This window comes from Phaethon aethereus, assembly GCF_964289735.1.
Source record: "Phaethon aethereus genome assembly, chromosome: 12".
NCBI lineage: Eukaryota > Metazoa > Chordata > Aves > Phaethontiformes > Phaethontidae > Phaethon > Phaethon aethereus.
In genome coordinates, this window is record NC_138588.1 from 16,356,744 (window position 1) to 16,375,632 (window position 18,889).

Consider the following 18,889-nt stretch of genomic DNA (forward strand, 5'->3'; position numbering starts at 1 on the left):
CACCACTACTACTTTGGACTTTTATTGGCTTCTTTGCTGTGTTCAGCCATGAGTATTAACATGTTTCTGTGGTTGGCATCCCCATAATTACTCTCAATGACTACACAGTTGTGTTAGTTAAGTATTTGAGAGGAAAGAAGCAGGCCTTTCACACCAATGCTACCAAATGCAAGAATGAAGACAGAAAAAATAATGAGCACTGCTAAGTTTGACTTAATCACTCACTGAGCTCAAGAAATTCAAGTAAGCATTTGTATGGATTTTGGAGTGCTCACTCCATCTCTGACCTCACCAGACAGAAATGTTCTTTTCATAGAAGAGAGTTTGCTCTTTTGTGTTGCAGAAAACAGCAGCCTGAAAGACTGTGTAGGTGTTCTGACATTTCAGTCGTGACGCTTGTTGCATTTGTGAAGAGAGAGACACACAGTTGATTCTCATCAATATATTCCTCTCAGCCAAGCTCACAGTTTCTCAGTACCTTTGTCCGTGATTCTTTACAGGCATTAAAGAGAAGTGGGGACCATATGGATTTTTAGGGAAAGTTGAAAATTAAGACCCTGTAGCAGAGGACTCTCAAACCTGTCCCTCAGAGGATGTAGGGTAAGGAATAACTAGAATTTCTGTAATGTTGATTCATCCTCTCTTCCTAAGTTATTAAGATATCTTTGCAATACTTCTGTGTCAAGAGCTGCAGAGATGCTCAGCAGGATAAGCAATGTATTTTGTACTATACCTTTCTCCAGGGAATTTTTTAATTGCCATGGTGATGTCTGTGCTGTATCCTAGATTGAACAGAGACCCCAAGACATTGAGGATAATGGATTATGTTGCATACCACGTAATTTTGGAGCTACTCTTTCTTGCTTAATTTGCCTGCACTTGGGAAGATGAAAATAAGAGAGTATAGTTAGAGAGACTGTCTGGGATGAGCAATTGCACTTTGCTAACTGGTCCTCTGGAGTTGGCTTTTAACTGTGTCCCTTTGTAGTGGACAGAGCTATTCCTCATGGTTGTGTCCTAGTAAGATGTCTCTATCTCTGTGGCTCTGGTATTCCTCAAAGGTTCTGCAGTTTCAGCATGTGAACTGATGCTAAAACATGGACAACATGCTCTGGTCAGGTGTGGAAATTTCTGTTGATGTGATTCACAAAAACAGGATAGAAGAATGCCAGCAGCAGGCTGGTGCTGGAGCTGTGTGCTCTGATCACACGATGAGAGAGGAGGAAACAGCTTTGTGTTCAGCTCCTTGGCCTTCCATAACTTTCACTTCTCTCCTTGAAGAAATCACCCATTTTCCTTCCACTTCAGTTTGCTAAATACACATGCTGTAACAGCATTTCCATACAACTTATGAACATTTTGAGGAGAAAGGCTTAATAAAAAGTCAAATACGACTTGACATTGATTAACAAGAATAAAAATAGAGTCAAATCCTTTGATATAATGCTGTTCTGGCATTACTAGTACTTCTAGGTGTAACAACCTGACTTTTCGACTTCCGTGTTTTGCCACTAACCTCTAGGCGGACAAATCAAGTTCAAAAGATTTGACTACCTCTTGTTTTAACACCCTCTAAGGAGTGGGGCTATGGGGGTTCTATTATTCCCTCTTAGCCTGTAGAATGGTTGGTAGTCCCCAGATCGCAGCATGCATTCGGAGATGGGATGCTTGTTGTCAGACTGGCAATGATGATCAGCGCCTAGAGCCAGTATTTAACACTAATCCAGGGTTCAATCCTCTCAATGGGAGTCTGCCATGGAATACAATGGAATCAATAATTATTTATAAATAAAGCAAGAGAACACAGTTATTACTTTGCATGCTTGCAATCAATGTAACTGCACTTTCGTGTCTATGCTATGTTTAATAACTGAACTGAGTGAAACCTACAAGTGAATCATGGGAGTTCATAAGATAACTTGAAAAAATGCAACCTGCCCCTCTTGCACTTCAAAAGAATATTTTTTTCACACAAGATGTGCTGAAGTATGCTCTACTCTGCACATTTTGTATGCCTGATCCCTGCTTGTCTTTGCAAAGATGAATGTGTTCAAATCTAAATACAATCTCTTGTTAACAATGACGTACTGAAAAAAAAAAAGGAAAAAGACTGCTATTACAATTATGTCCCCATGGTAACAGAAACAGTACATCATGAGGCTCTTACACATGCTTATAATCTCTGCTGCTTTTCTGTGAAACTCAGTGAAAATGCATCTCAAGCCCACTGCCAGGACAAAGCCCTGTTACAGTCAATGGCAAGCACGACTGTCAGACCTTGTCAGAGTATACATGGAACAGAAACACATTCCCACATTTTAAGGAGGCTCCTCGCGCAGATGCTCTGCCCAGAGTTAAGATGGCTCTTCTATACTCTTTCTCCAGCAGCTCTTCTGCTGTGTAAGATTTGCATCCACCTGGGAAGACCTGTGTACGTTTTGAGCAAATTCCCCTTTTCTTTGTAAAGCAAGATAAAGTAGTAGTAGTTGCAAAAGCACTTAAGATCAGTCAGTGTGGAGAAACCACTAGAGTTCTTCAGACTTGCAAATGGCACAATTAAAAAAAAAAAACAAACACCCCTCCCCACACACACCCCTCCAATTTCACCTGAATTAAGTGAAGCAAAGCAATCAGACTCCTCACCTCACACTCCAAACTCAACCTTAGCATACTTGTCTGTTGTATTCAGGCTTACTTCCTCACTTTTTTGTTTCTCTCCTCGTGTACCTGAACAGTGCATGGGACAGGTGAACTCCAGGCTTCAGTACCCCTGCAGAACACATTTTCAGAGAAAATCCCAATTTTTTTGAGACTTACACATAGGTCAAGCTCTACAGTCACTCCATCTGAATTGTACTGTGGGTTAGCTCATAGCAAATCTTGTATTAAATATGTGCTGGCTCAGGTGTGAAACACAGACCAGAACTGTAGCTAGTCTAGTGCTTAGGGCATCTTTCCACCACTCACACCAGATTTCCTTTCCTCCTCCCAGCTGCTGGACACTGTTTCTCACCAGTGTTGCCCAGTGGCTTGCAGACCATCCTACTGCAGTTTCCATTACATGAAACCAGGAGCTCACCATAATGGGCTTCACCATGGCTAAACCTTGCGCCTTTGCACACCCTATCGCAGGACCTCCCTGCACCCAACAGCTGATGCTTGTTTCCATCTGTGGTTACGCTCTGTGTTATTTCTGCTCCGTTCCCGTCTCTTCTGCTTGTCCTTGTTAGGACAAGCAAACATCTGGAACTAAAGTCAGCAGTCAGTCCAAGCTGCTACACGTTGAGCTGTATAACTGTGTGCAAAGACTGCACTGCTAAGGATATTTATAGCTGTAATGCTATGTAATAGTTTTGTAGCACTACTGTAAAGTATTCATTTGGCACTGTTGCATTGTTATTTGTAGTTAGGCAGTATTGTACTTGTGTTTCATTTGCTGAAAATAACGTGCTTGTAGGTTAGAAGGAAGATTCACACAGTCATTTTTTAAAAAAGCATTTGTTGATTTTCTACTCATTTGATCAAATTTATAATAATTGATTTAAAAAAACGCCGAAAGATAGTAAGTAGTCTGAACAATTTCACAGGCTCCTGGTGGAAGGGATATGCTTACAAATTGTCAAGACAGGAAAATGCTCTACAAATACTAAGTATCATATGCCATAGGGGTAATACCCAAAAGTTAGACCCAGTACATCATAGCTGGCTAGCTTCAAATACTGCTGGCACTCTTTTACTCCACAGCCCAGTTAATAAAGAAAATGACATTACACATATATACGTAGGCCAATCTGGATGTGTGCATTTCAAAGGAAGATGACATAACTAGATACTGCTTTGAAATAAATCTTCCACATCTTGAACTTTAAACATTACACTCTGATGAAGTAAACATTTATGAAGACAGGTCATATTTTGAAGGAGAGAAGCTGCACAGAACTGAAGTAATAGCAAGATGAGGTCTTGGCTGTCACAGAGCACTATCTGCTAAAGGGAAGTAGCTTGACCTGGGTTATTTGGTTTATCCAGCATTGTAGCTAGTAAGTGTGGCCCACTCCTTAATTTGTACAAGAAATAGTTCTAGGAAATATGGGCCAGACAGAGGAGTCGCTGAATATAGATCATGGTTCTAAACAAAAAAAAAGAACAACAAATAAATAGAATGAGAGTGCAGAGTCAGACCTTAACCCCACCTGTCTCATGCAGGAAACTTCACTGAATTAACAGTGGCCCACTCCTATAAATATTTATAAATTTGTTTATAAAAGTGGCCAATATATACAACAGTCATTAGCCTGAACACTTTGCATAGATGATTCAAGTCTTTCACAAATACTCTTCAGCTGCATTCTCCTTCTCAGCTGCACATTCCAGCGCAAGTTCTTGTCCAGCTCTGCTGCACCATTCACATGATGTGAAGAGGCTGATTTTTCAATTCAAACAAGAAACAGAGGAACTGTCATTGTATCTGAGATTGGTACTGTCACTCTGTCCTTCAAGATTATGGAACGTGCCGAGGACAGCAGGTTGTGTTGGGAATATGCCACAGTTCTTCCTGCATTGCTCCTGGCTAGAGATTTAGGGGGCTTCAATAAACTGTACTCACTGTATCACAAATGAAAGCGGGGGCCATGGGAGGAATGAGGCGGGGGTCTCCCTCCAGGGAAACTCTCTCTGTTTCCCATATAACTCTAAGTATTTCAGTTAGTCCCAGAATAGCCATTTACTGCCTTGCTCCTCTCTTTGAATTTATAGCCCGAAGTCAGCCACCTTAAAAAATAAAAATGGATAGTGGCAGTAATCTGTGCTAGTGTGTTGTATCTCCAGACAAAAAACTCTGCTTTCCAGAGTCAGGAGCAATTCTACAGAGCAGCTCTCTATTTCACAAAGACCTTCAGCGTGTAGACAGTATGAAGAGCAATTCATACGCTATCCATCACAAATCTAATAAACCTAAGAGCTCAATAGAAAAGAAGTTTTCTTTTCAAATTTCACTTTAATTAACTACTCTGATTTTTATTTTATTTTAATTCTTTGATTAAAAAAAAAGCTAGAAGAAATTAAACCAAATATCAAGAAGCACACAACATAAGGAAGACATTTTCAGGCTGGATTTCAGAGATTTAACTTCAAAACTCACCTTAACGCTACAGGAGCTATAGCTATATTTAGCTAAATCCCTAGCACAGCGGCAATGCCTTATCCCTAAAAGTCTGAAAGAGCCAGAGACAGTCCGAGTTGCATGGTGAGAAAGTCAGTTAGATATCATCCTAGCAGTGAAGGTGCCTCAAGGCGGATTTTGACTTGGAAGTGGAATGTGGAAGAGAAGAAAGGGTGATGTCCTAAATGCCTGCAGCTTTCACTAAGGTCACTAGCAGCATGGAGTGGCTAAGTATAAAATGAAGACCAACCTTCAGGAGGTTTTTAGCACCAACAGAATCAGGGCAAGTTAACAGGTGACTTAAAGGGAGCTGACTGAAGGCATGCACAAGCCCAAGGCCAAGTCATGCAGAATTGGCACACCATGCTGACTGGGCTGTGTGGTAAAACACATCATCTTAAACTCTATTTAAAACAGTTTAAACCGTTTGCAACAGCTGCTGTAAATTTGAAGGAGTGTTGCTTCCCAGCAGTAGGCTATACCACTACAAGACTAAGTCACAGAAGTCAGAGCTCTGTTTTTATATAAAGATCTCATTGATATGGCAGAAGTCAGAACAACAAATATAAATGTGTATTTAAGTTTGAAGTGGTCTCAAGAAAAATCCAGTGAAACAGTGGAAATTTGTATTTTCCACTTCTGGCTTTTTATCGAATCATTTTGCACTTTTTGCACGTATTTTCAAGAAATCCAAAACATTCTGTGGCCTGTTCCTGGTGTTGAGCCTCACATGCTGGATCACGGAATAATATTCATATTATTTATGCATTGGTAATGCCTGTTTATACAGCATTTTCTGCATAATTGGACATATGTGCTGTAACCTGAGGCAAAACCATTTTACTATGATAAAAAGGTATATTGCTGACTACTGGAGAAGTGAAGGGTAATTGCATTAACCTATTCCTTTTGTGATAAAAGGGAAGTCATGTGTGGAAGAGGCGTCAGGAGTTCAAATCGCTTTCATCTCACAAATCCTGTACACTGCCTTTTTCTTCATTTTTATGTTGCCTAAAAAACCTGTTTCACATTGTCAGCTCTCTGTGGAGCTTTTTATTCCTATGCAAAAAACTCAAACATTCCTTAATTCCATCCAAATTTGCATTTTAATCAATGTTTCCTTTTGGCATCACTTTTGTAGGTGATGCCTTAGGCTTCAGGGGTAATGAATGTGCACCCATTATGGGGCAGCCTGACTCTGCACTCTCTACCACATTCTTCAAGATCAAGAATTGCTGCAGCTACAGTCCCCACCTATGGATGACTAGAGGTAGTCCTTGGCAAGCAGCTGCAGTTTTCATTTCAGTGTCCTTGCAGAAGCATCAGGCTGGCTTTTATGTAACTGATTTTTATCCTCACGCCTGAGATGACAAAATTCAATTTTGCCTGCACCACTAAGAACCCTTGAGCCACCTTTAATACAAAAGTTTAGCATTAACTTTGGCACATGAGGAGAGGATAACTGCAACAGTCCCCCATGTTGACTCAGTGTTATAAAGAATGGGAGGTCATTACGGTGTTTTCAGATGGGCTCCAGGTGGGTGAAGCTGGACCACATGCTGCTCTAGCCTCTCCTTGAGGTTGGCCACACAGGGTGCTAGTGTGCACCAGCACAATGGGCAGGAATGGAGAAGTCCAACCCCTTCACTACTCTCCATAAGTTTCGAGGAACTCAGATTCATCTTGTCACTATGGCTGCCTAAAGTATGGCCACAGCATTAATCTTTTGTCAACTGGCCATTTTATGAGTGCTTAACTCACCCTCCAGCCTGTTCTCTCAGTACTAATCCTGTAAGAATTCAGGCTTTTTCACTTTATACAGCTTAGTGGGCTCAGTGCGTGACCCTAAAAAGGAAGTGGAAGAAAACACCAAGCTGTGTGAAGCAAAAATTAAACGTAACAGGGCTTTAAATGATGGGGGGAAAAAAGGTCATTAGGTGCTAGCAATTTGACACTGTGGGTCAGAAGATATTGAGAAAGTTTAATGAGCAAGTGCTGAGACAATGAGATAAGATCTAATGAGCTGATCAACCTGCTGGTTTCAGCAGGATGACATTCAAGCAAACAAAAGTGAAAAATCTATATAGGGAGTGCCTTACGTGTCTCTCACTGGCTGACAGCCCATTTTTAACTTTCAACTACAATTACTAACTTCAGTCTTGCGATGAGGTACAAACCAGGAACCTATATTATTGCTATAACAAGGGATGTCTTAAAAAGTTTCTACAAACTCTTTTATTAAGGTATTTTATTAAGGTACATAGTAACTGAAGCCCAATGCAAAACGGCATTACTTTTTCTGTAATTTAGGTGAGATTCAACAACGTAAAAATAAAGAATCTGGATTTGAAGTGCAAGAATTACAGCTAATAGATTTTAGTCAGGATATCACCTTATGCAAGTCTTCTGGGAAGTATGTGTTTCTTGCCAGGTGCTGCACGTCACTATCTGCATGCCAGACTATAGGCATGCAGGCTTATTTTACTTCTTTTCCCCTTGCTTTTTGCTGCATAGCTTTTCTAGTACGGATACTAGATGTGCTGACATCCCTTTGAAAGTCAGCAGATAATGTTCCTTACAAAGTTTGTCATGTCCAGGCTAATGCCTTTCACAAACCACTGTCAAATTTCCATCTCTTCTTTTATATATTGTGTTGAACACAGGGTAAGGGAAGGATAATGTGAGAATCTGAGACTGTTTCCAAAGGTGATCAGTCTGATAGACCATTTAAATTGAAAAGACAGACAAAACCAGAGATGGGAACTGGCAGAATGGAGACAGTGCAATTCCCTTAAAAAACTTCCAGAAATTGTTGCCTCTAGCTTCAAAAATGAATGAAGGACCATTCAAATCCTCCTGATGTCAGCTACTTTCCCTTCATTAACTACAGTGCCATAAAATAATGTGATAAGCAGTCCGGCAGCAATTTGCCATCTGCCTTCATAGATCATGACTACAGTTATGAATCAAGTAAACCGAAGTAGCCTCTCACCCACCTTCCACTGGTGAAAGAAACCTTCATTCATTAGCTGTGCTACTTAGCCAGTATTATCTGAACAGCAAGTGACCTAAAGTAGCTGGTATGAGGAAAAAATGCATCAATCCAAACAACATCATATAGTTTCTGGTCTCAGTCTCTGACTAATTTTCCCCGCATCTCAGAATACACTGTGAAGTCCTTTTTCTTTGCTCTTTTATAGTAGAAGGGGTTTGTAATAGGAGCTGCCTTGCTTTTGTGTTCAACACTTTTTCTGTAAGCAAGTGTTTACAAAATATTGCAAAGTGGCAAACACTGGTGAAGTTCCACGAAGCATTTCAAGCCCACCCATCATTTCATGGGGAAGTACTGCACAACTATAATGAAAAGCAGTGTTAATGCAGTTTGCTTTAGAGCTTTTAAAACAATGTCCAAAAAACTCTCCTAGTCAGGAGAAACCCTGGAGGGTGTTTCCTGCCCCACCTTTCGCCAGCTTCACTTGAGACCATAGAGAGGGACAAACCCTCTAAAATCAGTGTCTTTCCTCTAGTGATGGCTAAGTCAATCCAATAATAACTAAAATGTTGGAAGCCATTTGCTCCAACAAACACTAAAAAAACCCACCACCATAAACTTTAAGTCTCAGCATGCACCAATGTTTTTATAGCTGAGGAGCAATGATGGGATTTATGATTCAAACAGTGATGGAACCTTAAATATAGTGATCCAAGTGGTAGTTATTTTGTTCAAATATACACTTTCAGGCTCTAAATGCTTAAAATAACAGAAAGAAACACCAAGGAAACAGCATGGGCCAACTCCATTTAAGGGTTTGTCTTCACTGTACAGGTAACTTCCCAGTTAATACTCTCAGGATACCCTGTTTGAGCTGGGTTTGAGTGAAAGATCACACTTCAGAATAACTCTTGGCTTTCAAAATACCTCTGCAGAGTCTCCTGCAGGCAAACCTGTGACAGCTCTGCCATGTGCCCAGATGCCTGGCAGTGTGGCAGGCAGCCGAATCATTCTGCCAGCAGCACAGCTGGATTAAAAGTCTGCTGTCCCCCTCAGCTCTGCTAGTTTGACTCCTTGGTGATGGCTCTCTAGCCTGGTTCTGTGATGTGTGCTGGTCAATAGTAGAGCTCCTTTCTGTTACTCCTAAAATAGTTCATCTCACTATGCTGTGGGCTCAGGGCTTCAAAATAAATCCCCACAGCCTATCATTAGCTTAAGCATCAGCAGGACTCCAGCTTTAGTACAATCTTTTCCTGATAGTGAAAAGGGAATTTTTGAAACATTGCTAATCTAAGGCTGGGGCCATTCATGTGTAGAAAGAGATCACACTGAGAAAAAAATGTGAGTTTAACTCAGAATTTAACCATGCAGGAGTACATGCCATTCAGCTAATAGTCCTGAAACAAGCTTCCCACAACATAATGGATTCTGAATCGCCCTGCACCTTTGAGCAGCCAGTTATGCCTATGCAAAGCAACACAACTACTGTCTGCCCTGCAGAGAAACCAAACAGCAGTCATGCTCTCGGCTTTGCTCAGGTGCAATAAGTGGGATGTTGCATTATAAGAACTTGTCATGTTCATCTGGAAGAGCACACAGAGCTTTCAGAAAATGCTATCAAACTTTTAGTGATAAGTTATCACTGGTGGTATTTACATCTGACTAAAAATGGCTATGATGAATAGAAACATATATAGGTTTTACATGACCTTAATTTGCAACACTTGTCTATAGGCTTTAATTCATGGTGATATGAATGATCTCTTAAGGATTGTTTCTTCATTCACGAGTTAAAGATCCCATGCAAACTAGTTTTGTTGTGCTATAGCAGGTTGTTGAGAGAGGCACCAAATTAACGTTTGTATGGCTAGAGAATAACAGCTACTATTACAAATTAGTTATTGCCTGGCTGACATCTTCACCAATGCCTTCAGCATGCTAATTCAATGCAGCTTTAAGGTATTCCTTAAACCAAAGGGCTAAAGGGACCTGTTTCCCCAGGATGCCATTTATGAGTTGCTCACTTGAGATACTTTTGAAAAAGTAAGGTTCATGGAGGTGGTGAAGCAGAAGATATAGAGGAAAAGTGCTGAACCACTAGCTGTGGTCTGTGCTTCCGTGTATTTTTTATTTTACTTTTCATTTTAAAGGAAGGTAGGAACATGCATTTGAGGACAGACTTTACTAACGCACAATACCAATCTTTACCTAAAATCTTTATATTTGTCTGTATGTTGGACATTTAGTTGTGATTATACATAACCTGGTAACACTGGCATACATTTACTGATGCTGCTCCTCAAAAGACTTCACTTGCTTTAAAAATGCCATTGTCCCTTGCACTACATTTGATTTTACATGCTGAGTAACTTTTTACTATTGTGCTGCTCTAAAATGGCTTCAATTAAAGGTCTCTCAGGACTTTTGTTCAGTTAGAAGTCCACCAAACAACAGCAAAAGAGTAGAGAGTATTTACCTTCAGTAAAGAGCATTATAATAAAAAAAAGTGGGGGTTTTTTTCTGTGAAATGTAATTAAACTTTTTTTTTTTCCATTTTCGGCATCTATTTAAGAGTGACAGATTTAAGTTCAGAGGTCTAGATGTACAAGCAACTCCAACAGTTACTGCTGTACAGGTGACTGAAACTTGCTATGACACCTCCTTAGACTGTAAATGAAGCTTTGACTGGTGTTGGAACAGGGACTGTGCCTTCAGTTTGGAGAATGTGTAATACTGACAGTATGTATAGTATATTCCATCAGCTTCACACAACCCAGGTGGATACCGATACTGTACCTCCTCAGTAATAAGGTCACCAAATTTTCCTGTGTCTGAGAAGTGAAGAATTAAACTCTTGAATTAACTGCAGCATTAAAATGCCCATTGTGTCACCTGAGCTTACATCAAATAGTCATGGGAGGCAAGGGGGAAGGCCTTCAAATTGGAACTGTTCCAGGCAGAAAAATAATGTTCTGCCAGGACAACAGTTCTCTGGTAAAGCTGATACAACACTTTTTGTATAGTTCCACTGACATCGCTGGTGCTATTTGTGTGTTAAGAAGCTACTCAAATGGCCTCAACATACATCATCTGAGCTTAGTCCCATTTTCTTTGTTCAATATTTTTTCTATTACCTGCATACGTCTGCTGTGTAAGGTTAATTAGTGAGAGGGCTACTCCTAACAAAGGTGAAACAGGCAACCCCTACTGTAACCTGTGTTGCCTTTTTGAGATTCTTTATTAAACAAGGAGCCCCAGGGAAGTCTGGCAGAAGGATACCCTCAGGAAACAGTTTGATTGACTGGTAATATGAAATACATTAAAAAGTACCTTTGAAAACATCTGTTGCAGTTAAGTTAGAGGCAATGATTCCCTTTGCTTTAAAAGGTACCTAAGCACAACTGGCTATTTCATAATAGTCAAATATATTTACCAGTGTTGTTTTATCTGTATGGTACTAAGCTGTGGTTTGTTTTTTTCTTCTTTCTCTCCTTCTCCTCCCAGGATGAAAAGAATCAAGTATTAACAACAAACATCTGGCTACAAATGGTGAGTTTTGAAACAAAACTATGGTTTTTTTCCCCTTTAGTCTTTGAGTTTAATCTGGTGAGGGCTTTGAATTTTAGGAAACTTTCCAACTTTTGTTCTCTATCTTGATGGATAGTGGACAAAGCTAAGCTGAATGGAAACCTGTAAGACTGAGATTTAGGTCTTGATGTTGTTTCAGGTATTTCTGAAAACTTTTAAGAATTTGAGTCACTACATCTAAGTAAGTTACTACCTCATTGTAGTTGATTTGGTCACGCTAAACTCTTGATCATAATAAGATACCCATGTCCTAGGAGTCCCAGGTAGAGTGAGTGTAGGTTCAAGTGCCTTATCATTAATTTCAACGAATCCATTATGTTGTGATAAATCATTTGACTGTGAAAGAGAACTATACATGCAAGAAATGCATTTCATCTGTAATAGCTGTTCTGATCAGCACTCTGAAAATCATCAGATGGTTCTTCTGATCCAGGGGAAAAAGTGTTCCAAAGAGGTTAATTATCTTCTGAGAGCTGCTGGCACTGTCCTAACTGAATGTCTCTGCCATCGTACTTGCTTTGCTGCCTATCTGCTTAAGAAACTGCAGGAGGCTTTTAATTAAAATGGCCATGCTGTTCCCATGTTGTTCAAAATGTTGTTGTTTAAACATAGGTCATCATCAGAAGTTAACTGTGAACATGAGAGGTTTATTATGTTCTGCAAATTTTGTATCTCAGTTACATGACTAAAATGGTTATTGGAACATCAGTTCAGTTTCCTAATGTTCAGCTGGGAACAGCATACTTCTTCCTGGTTTCCCAGTTTGTTTCTCCCACACAGGTGTTAATTTTTCAAACAATAGCTTTATTTTACCTTTTATTGCAATGTTTACTTGCTATAGTTGTCACAGAATTTCACATCCTCTCTTAACTACTTAACCGTAACTATTGCCACCACTAGATAGCAGAGCAGAGAACTCTGCCCCCATTAACTCATGGCTGGCATTGCTGGGCAGGAGTAAGTTTCACTCACTTTTTAATAAATGAAACAGATAATAGAATATTCAAGAATTTTCTGAGAGTATTTTTAATTTATTTTCTCTGAAAGGTTAATTAGCAAGAGAGCTGCTCCTAAGCAGCTTACAGAGATTTATTCTGACTTGATTATTTTTTTGCATTAGTTTAAATTACAATTTAGGATTAACAAGATGCTTCTTACCATATGGGCTCCTAATGCTTCCACAAAACATTTCTCCCATAAATTTGTACTTTACAAACATGGGGTGATGTGGGGGGCTTTCTCCATACTACAGCAGCTAGGATGAGAATTTGCCATTAGTTGAATTCCCATCTGTATTACAGAAACTGCACTGTTTGGGGTAAGTAAAGGTTTACAGAAGAGTTTTATTATTCAAGATAATCATGCTGCTTCTGCAGCAACTTCACACTTTCAATTTCTTTAACCTACTCACTCAGTTTAAATGTATTCTTTTTTCTTCTATTGTAATATTTTTTTATGGCTATTCCATTTATTCACAAAGAAAAGCTGACATGGAAGAAGCATTCAGCTCATGTTATTTTACAGGCTTGTTGTACAGTAAGAATAAAACTGTCAAATATAATATGTTTTTGGCTTTGAGCTACAATGACAACAGTTGCTATGATTTCTTGCCGGGAAAACAGATGACAATTCATACTCAAGAAGCCATCACTTATTTTCTTTTTCTTTTATCCCACAGCATCCTCATCCTTTTTGAGACTTTTTCCCCCCTAAGGAAATTCCTAATTCTTTTATATATTCTGTATTTCTTTTGATTTATTTACCTTAGCACATACTGTATGTGCAGCATGTTAAGACTGCAATAAGCTGATCACTTGATTGCTACAAAAAAACGTAGGCACTCTTCATGGCCTGTGTATACATTTGAAAAAAAAAAAGATATGTGTTTGCATATTAACTGTCTATTAATGGTATACTAGACAGATTCAAAGCATGCTTAAGGCAAACTTAGGTCATTGAATTATGCTAAATGGTCTGAAATAAGTTTTACCCTGAATTCCCCTCTCCACTCCCTTTCTTAATATATATGAGTGTATAATCAGCAATGTATCTTTATAATCACTGAAATACTTAAATACAAAAACCTGGGAGAAAGAGAAATATAAATCTAGTATTTATACATGCAGACTCCTTGATCCTGACCACTATCTCCATGGCAATACTGTTCTGTATCAGAATCTTAAACTTGATCTAAGTTACAGCAGGAGCCTGGCCTGTAACACAGGTCACACAGATTAATACTCACCCAAGCACCCTGAGCCGTTTGCTATTTTAATCCACATCAAATGTACTTCAGCTACAGTGGAGGTCGTAGCTCTAAAGTTAAAACAAAATGAGGCAGCTCGTGTCCAGCTGGATAGGTAAGCACTTTGTACACATAGCTAAACAGAGCAACTGCACATCTGCGTAACACTTCTCATACAGACTTTCATATTAAGTTGTCTATCGCCCTTTGGACTGTCTTTACATCATTCAGTGTCACCCTATGCTACATCATATCATCCATGCTAACTCCTAAAAGAAGTTAGAATAAGAAATTATTAGATATATTGATATAAATTATGGTAATGCAGTTCAGTTGGAAATGAACAGGAGAGCCTGCTGCACACAACCAAGCCCGTGGGCAGCGAGCTCTGCAGCAGCTGCCCGCAGCCTGCCAGCCCCAGCCCTGCAACTGCTGCTCAGAAAGTGACCTTTCTGTCAGCTCCTGAAAATGAGTCGCCTAAAGCCAACAAGAGCCCACAGGTTTACATGCCTCAAAACCACACATCCCATCTGTTACACAAAATATAGAAAAATAGAGGTATCATGAGGATCTCGGTATTTCTACATTCCACAAAGGATGAAATGGTACAAAATATAAGTGACATTTGTCTATCAGGAAGTTCATATAAAACAATCTACTGTAAAAATGGATGTAAAATTTCCCCCAAAAACTATGAGAAGCAGTTGATCAGCTTATAGAAGCTGTGTATAGATGCATGTGAGCAATACACACAGTTTAATTAGAGAACTGTGAATGGAGCAGGCAGCGAAAAGAAAAAACTACAAACAGCCAATCAGATAATCTGATTTAAGATTTCTGTAACAAACTATTATCTATTATCTGTAAAGCAAAAGGAAAAAGCAAGGGACGGCTCAGATCGTTTGTCCGGGTGATAAGGTGCTACAGATTCATAGTAAAAAATGAATGAGATAAATAGGAAAGCTTAGGCCAAGAAATTGTATAGCCAAAGCTTTACAGATGTGTGATGAATGCTCTTAGATGTGCTGCATGCAGGAAAGTAGTCATTTACAAGCACTGTTCTAGAGGTACAAGAATGACTCTGAATACCCGCAGCGCGAGGCTAACCGGGGACTTGTTTGGTGTAGTCGAACTGAAACTTGCCTGTGACAATAATGCAAGGAATTATATAGAACAATTTGATGTGACCACCCCATAAGAATGATTCCATTACCTCCACAATACCCACTGGAAATTTTTTCTGACCTTAATGTCTGTCAGATATTTTGACAAGAGCCACTAGATTGTTGAAGGAATAAGTATTTTATGTTTACTCACCCATTTCAAAGTTTACATTTAAAAGACTAACATTTGGTATTGCAACAGCACTGTAAATCTGCAGAAGTTTACACTGTCAGGTATCTGATGCCTACAGCTATGTGAAGTTAATGTAAATAGCACAATATGGTCATAGAGAGCAGCACAATATAATGAAGCATAGAAATTATAGTAGCAAATAAATTTTGTGAAACAAAATATACTTTATTTCTTACTTATGCATTTTGCGCACAACAGCAACCACCCTTGTATCCTGACAAGTCAGCTGCTTAGAAAGGGGTGAAATGCAACCTCAGTTTCAGGAAAATACAGTAGCTCACGCTAGCGTTTCTCAGGAGACCGGGAGGTAACCAGCTTGCTAGAGCTGCCACCGGCGCTCAGCTGCCTGCAGTTTGGGGCAGCGCTTTTGTTTATGACTGTGCATGACCATACGTTTCAATGACACTATCTGGGACTTAGCAACACTAAACACAGATGAATCCCCTGGCAGTTTGACTGCGACAGAATCCCTGCCTATACTATATCCTTCTATCCCTTGACTATACCCGTCAAGGACGGGTCGAAAGGAGCACGAGCAGGCCCCAGGGGGGCTGCCCCCAGCGCAGTAAGTGCCAGCCAGGAAGGAAGCTTGTGGGAGGGTGCAGTGCTGCTGAGCATCTGCCCCCGAGGTTGCCTAACTTGAGGCCACAGGAGCTGCTAAGACCTTCTACGCTAGTATTTACCATTCTGCCATTTCAGTTGTTTTCGCTGTCGGCAGTGACTGTTGGCTGTGCTACCTCATGTCTATAACCAACTTACTACAACCTGAGAATTTCCAAAAACAGAAAACAAGGTTGTCTATGAAGATAAAGATAATTGAAGCTAACATATGAATTGTAAAAGAAAATCTGTTGTATCCCAAATTGGCATTGGGACAGCATGAACAATAGAATACAAGCACCCCAAATCTTCTTTTGTAGGCTATGTGCACTGCAGTGTGAATTGAAAATAAGATTTTTATGCTTTCCATTGAGCTCTACATGGCCTAATTCACCCTTTCCAAACATTTCACCTCCTGAAGCTAAACAGTACCTCTTCAGCAATAGAAGACCTAACATTTCAGGCTACTCAGTCCCTAGAGAACTACAGTAGACCAGTGGATGACATGACCTAACTTACTTTTTGTGTGTATGTCATAGTACTGGACAGATCACTATCTACAGTGGAACGTGTCTGAATACCCGGGAGTGAAGAATGTCCGTTTTCCTGATGGACTGATTTGGAAGCCAGATATTCTTCTCTATAACAGGTAGACACCCTTTTTTCATGTGGGGAAGGAGAGAAGATCATAGAATTATAGAATCACAGAATAGCCCAGGTTGGAAGGGACCTCGAAATGTTAACTGGTCCAACCTTTCATGGCAAAGGGGGCAAAGATAAGGCAAGTCAAATGACATAATCATCTCACCAAAATGCCTAGGTTTTGAAATATTTTTCAAAAATTTTCTAGGTTTTTTGAATACTGGAAAATTACCAGTCTCCTGTTTACACAACAGAAGGTTATATTTGCAAATACTTTGTAAAAAACAACATCCTCCCTACCACCAATTCTAGTTAGGTTTTGTGAGATTCTTAGAAAGCTAAAATTTTCTGTGTTTAATGGCATAGGTAGTGATAATTTAATTTTAAATTATTTGTTTGGTCTAAATGTTTACAGGTGAATTCAAATATGACTTTTGACGGCTTGTCTAGTTTAGTTTGGTTTCACTAGAGGCAGGATAGGTAAATGCCAGGAAGTATGTTTGCATTTTCCCATGTCCAGTTTTGGTGTTTCTCACTCTTTCTTCTAGAGTATTTGCTGCTCTCCTCTTCAAACTATCTGTTCTGCATTGGGCTTGTTTCAGGGACAGACAGATTGCCATCAATCCACTGCAGAACCTTTGGCTGACATTGAGATATTCTTTGGCTGCACCATTATATGGTAGTTCCCATTGCGGAATTTATTTAGGTTAAAAAGATAAAGCACTGAAAGCTGTCTGCTCTTTAACAACTTGCCTTTTTCTGCAGTTGTGGTGGGCCTGTGTGCTGTTCCCCAGGTGCTGGACAGACCTTATATCTGCTTTGTACATGTTGCACTGGCTCTTTTGTGGTAGCCAGGATATGTTTTGGTTTTTTGCCCATGCAGATGACATGAACCTTTTGTCTTCCTGACGGCTTTTCTCCTCTGTTTCTCTGCCATATGTCTACTAAGAAGACAACCCGGCTGTGTTTATCAACCTGATTCCCCCTCCCCACTTCAGGATCTGCTTTTTGTTGCAACAAGACCTAGAAAATAGCTGTACCCAATATGTCAGCTGCAGTTATGCTCCCTTTTGCCATTTGATGATCACCTTTATGATCAATGTCACTGTCACAGGTGTTGCTGAATGTAATGATGTGGTAACTAGTGACAGCATTCGTCAGCCACTTAGTACTTCTCTCTAGGGCCTACATTACTGCTTTGCTTACAACATGCTGCACTGCTTCTCTCAAAGGTACAATTAATACTAAATGATTTGAGGTGATCTCCACCATACTTATGGTAACTGCTTGTCAAGATTACTTCTTGTTTCTGGTTTAAGCATGGTAATTAGCGCTTCAGTTGTCCATACACCAGCCTAAAAACCTTTGCAAATGCTCTGTACACAAAATGGAGCAGCATGCAACCTGGACAGGTATTTTTGCAACATTAATCTTTCTTAATGTATTTTTCAATGCAACTTTTTCTCTTGAGCATTTATTCCTAGCTACCTTGATTTCATAAATGACAGCATTCTTGGGAGAATCTGACAAATCACGCATTCATTTCTATTCTGCTGAATAACACACTGTGTATGCCATAAAATTGGTACTCTACAACAGCAGTTTAGAGGTTTCCAAAAGAATTCATTATGACAATATTCTTCCTCACATATCACAAAGAGAGACTTTCAGCGTGTCTGAGGATTTATGCTTCAATATCTAAGTAAGTATATCCAAAATGAAAGGGTAATTTTAAAAGAAATTATTAATATTAATGCATACGTGCTAACTGTAGTTGAAGGGCATTATAGAATGCGAAGGGTAACCTAATAACCTGAAAAACTGCAAACACTAGTTTTCTATTAATACAGGTTTTTGATTCTTGGGATTGTTAACTATGGCATGGTCATGAAGTAATTATTCTACAGTGTTTGTAGTTCAAACACATATTTAACCCAAAATCTTATTCAGAGCTTAGTCAGAGAGCAAAGCTATTTAAAACAAAGTCTCAGTCATGTATGAAATTGCATTGCGAATATTATGATGGTCTCTTCTAGTGACATGGTATTTTGAGATAGATGCTTTCAATTTCTATACACTTCACTAGGGACAGGCATCTGCAGTTACAAAGACATTAATGAACTATAAATTAATTTTTCATTTTAATGAATGCATATTTCACTATGCATCTTGCTGCAGCCTAATACAGAGAAACTTGTGGCAGCTGTAATAAATTTTCAACCAGTGTGTCGTGAAGAGAGAAGGGCCAGTTCATCTGTAGTTTTTCTGAGGGAAGAAAATCTTGGCCTATGTACAAGTTCCAGGA

The 18,889-nt window shown here is 39.5% G+C and overlaps 1 protein-coding gene across 1 annotated transcript in view; it reads left to right on the plus strand.

Annotated features, from left to right (window-relative positions):
- Positions 1-18,889, plus strand: part of CHRFAM7A (CHRNA7 (exons 5-10) and FAM7A (exons A-E) fusion) — a gene marked incomplete at its 3' end in the record, with an annotated part of 41,157 nt that overhangs the window by 12,449 nt on the left and 9,819 nt on the right. Inside the window, exons 3-4 of the mRNA XM_082005012.1 lie at positions 11,658-11,702; positions 16,482-16,591. Of these exons, the coding sequence (XP_081861138.1) occupies positions 11,658-11,702; positions 16,482-16,591 (155 nt within the window). The remainder of the gene's footprint in view (positions 1-11,657; positions 11,703-16,481; positions 16,592-18,889) is intronic.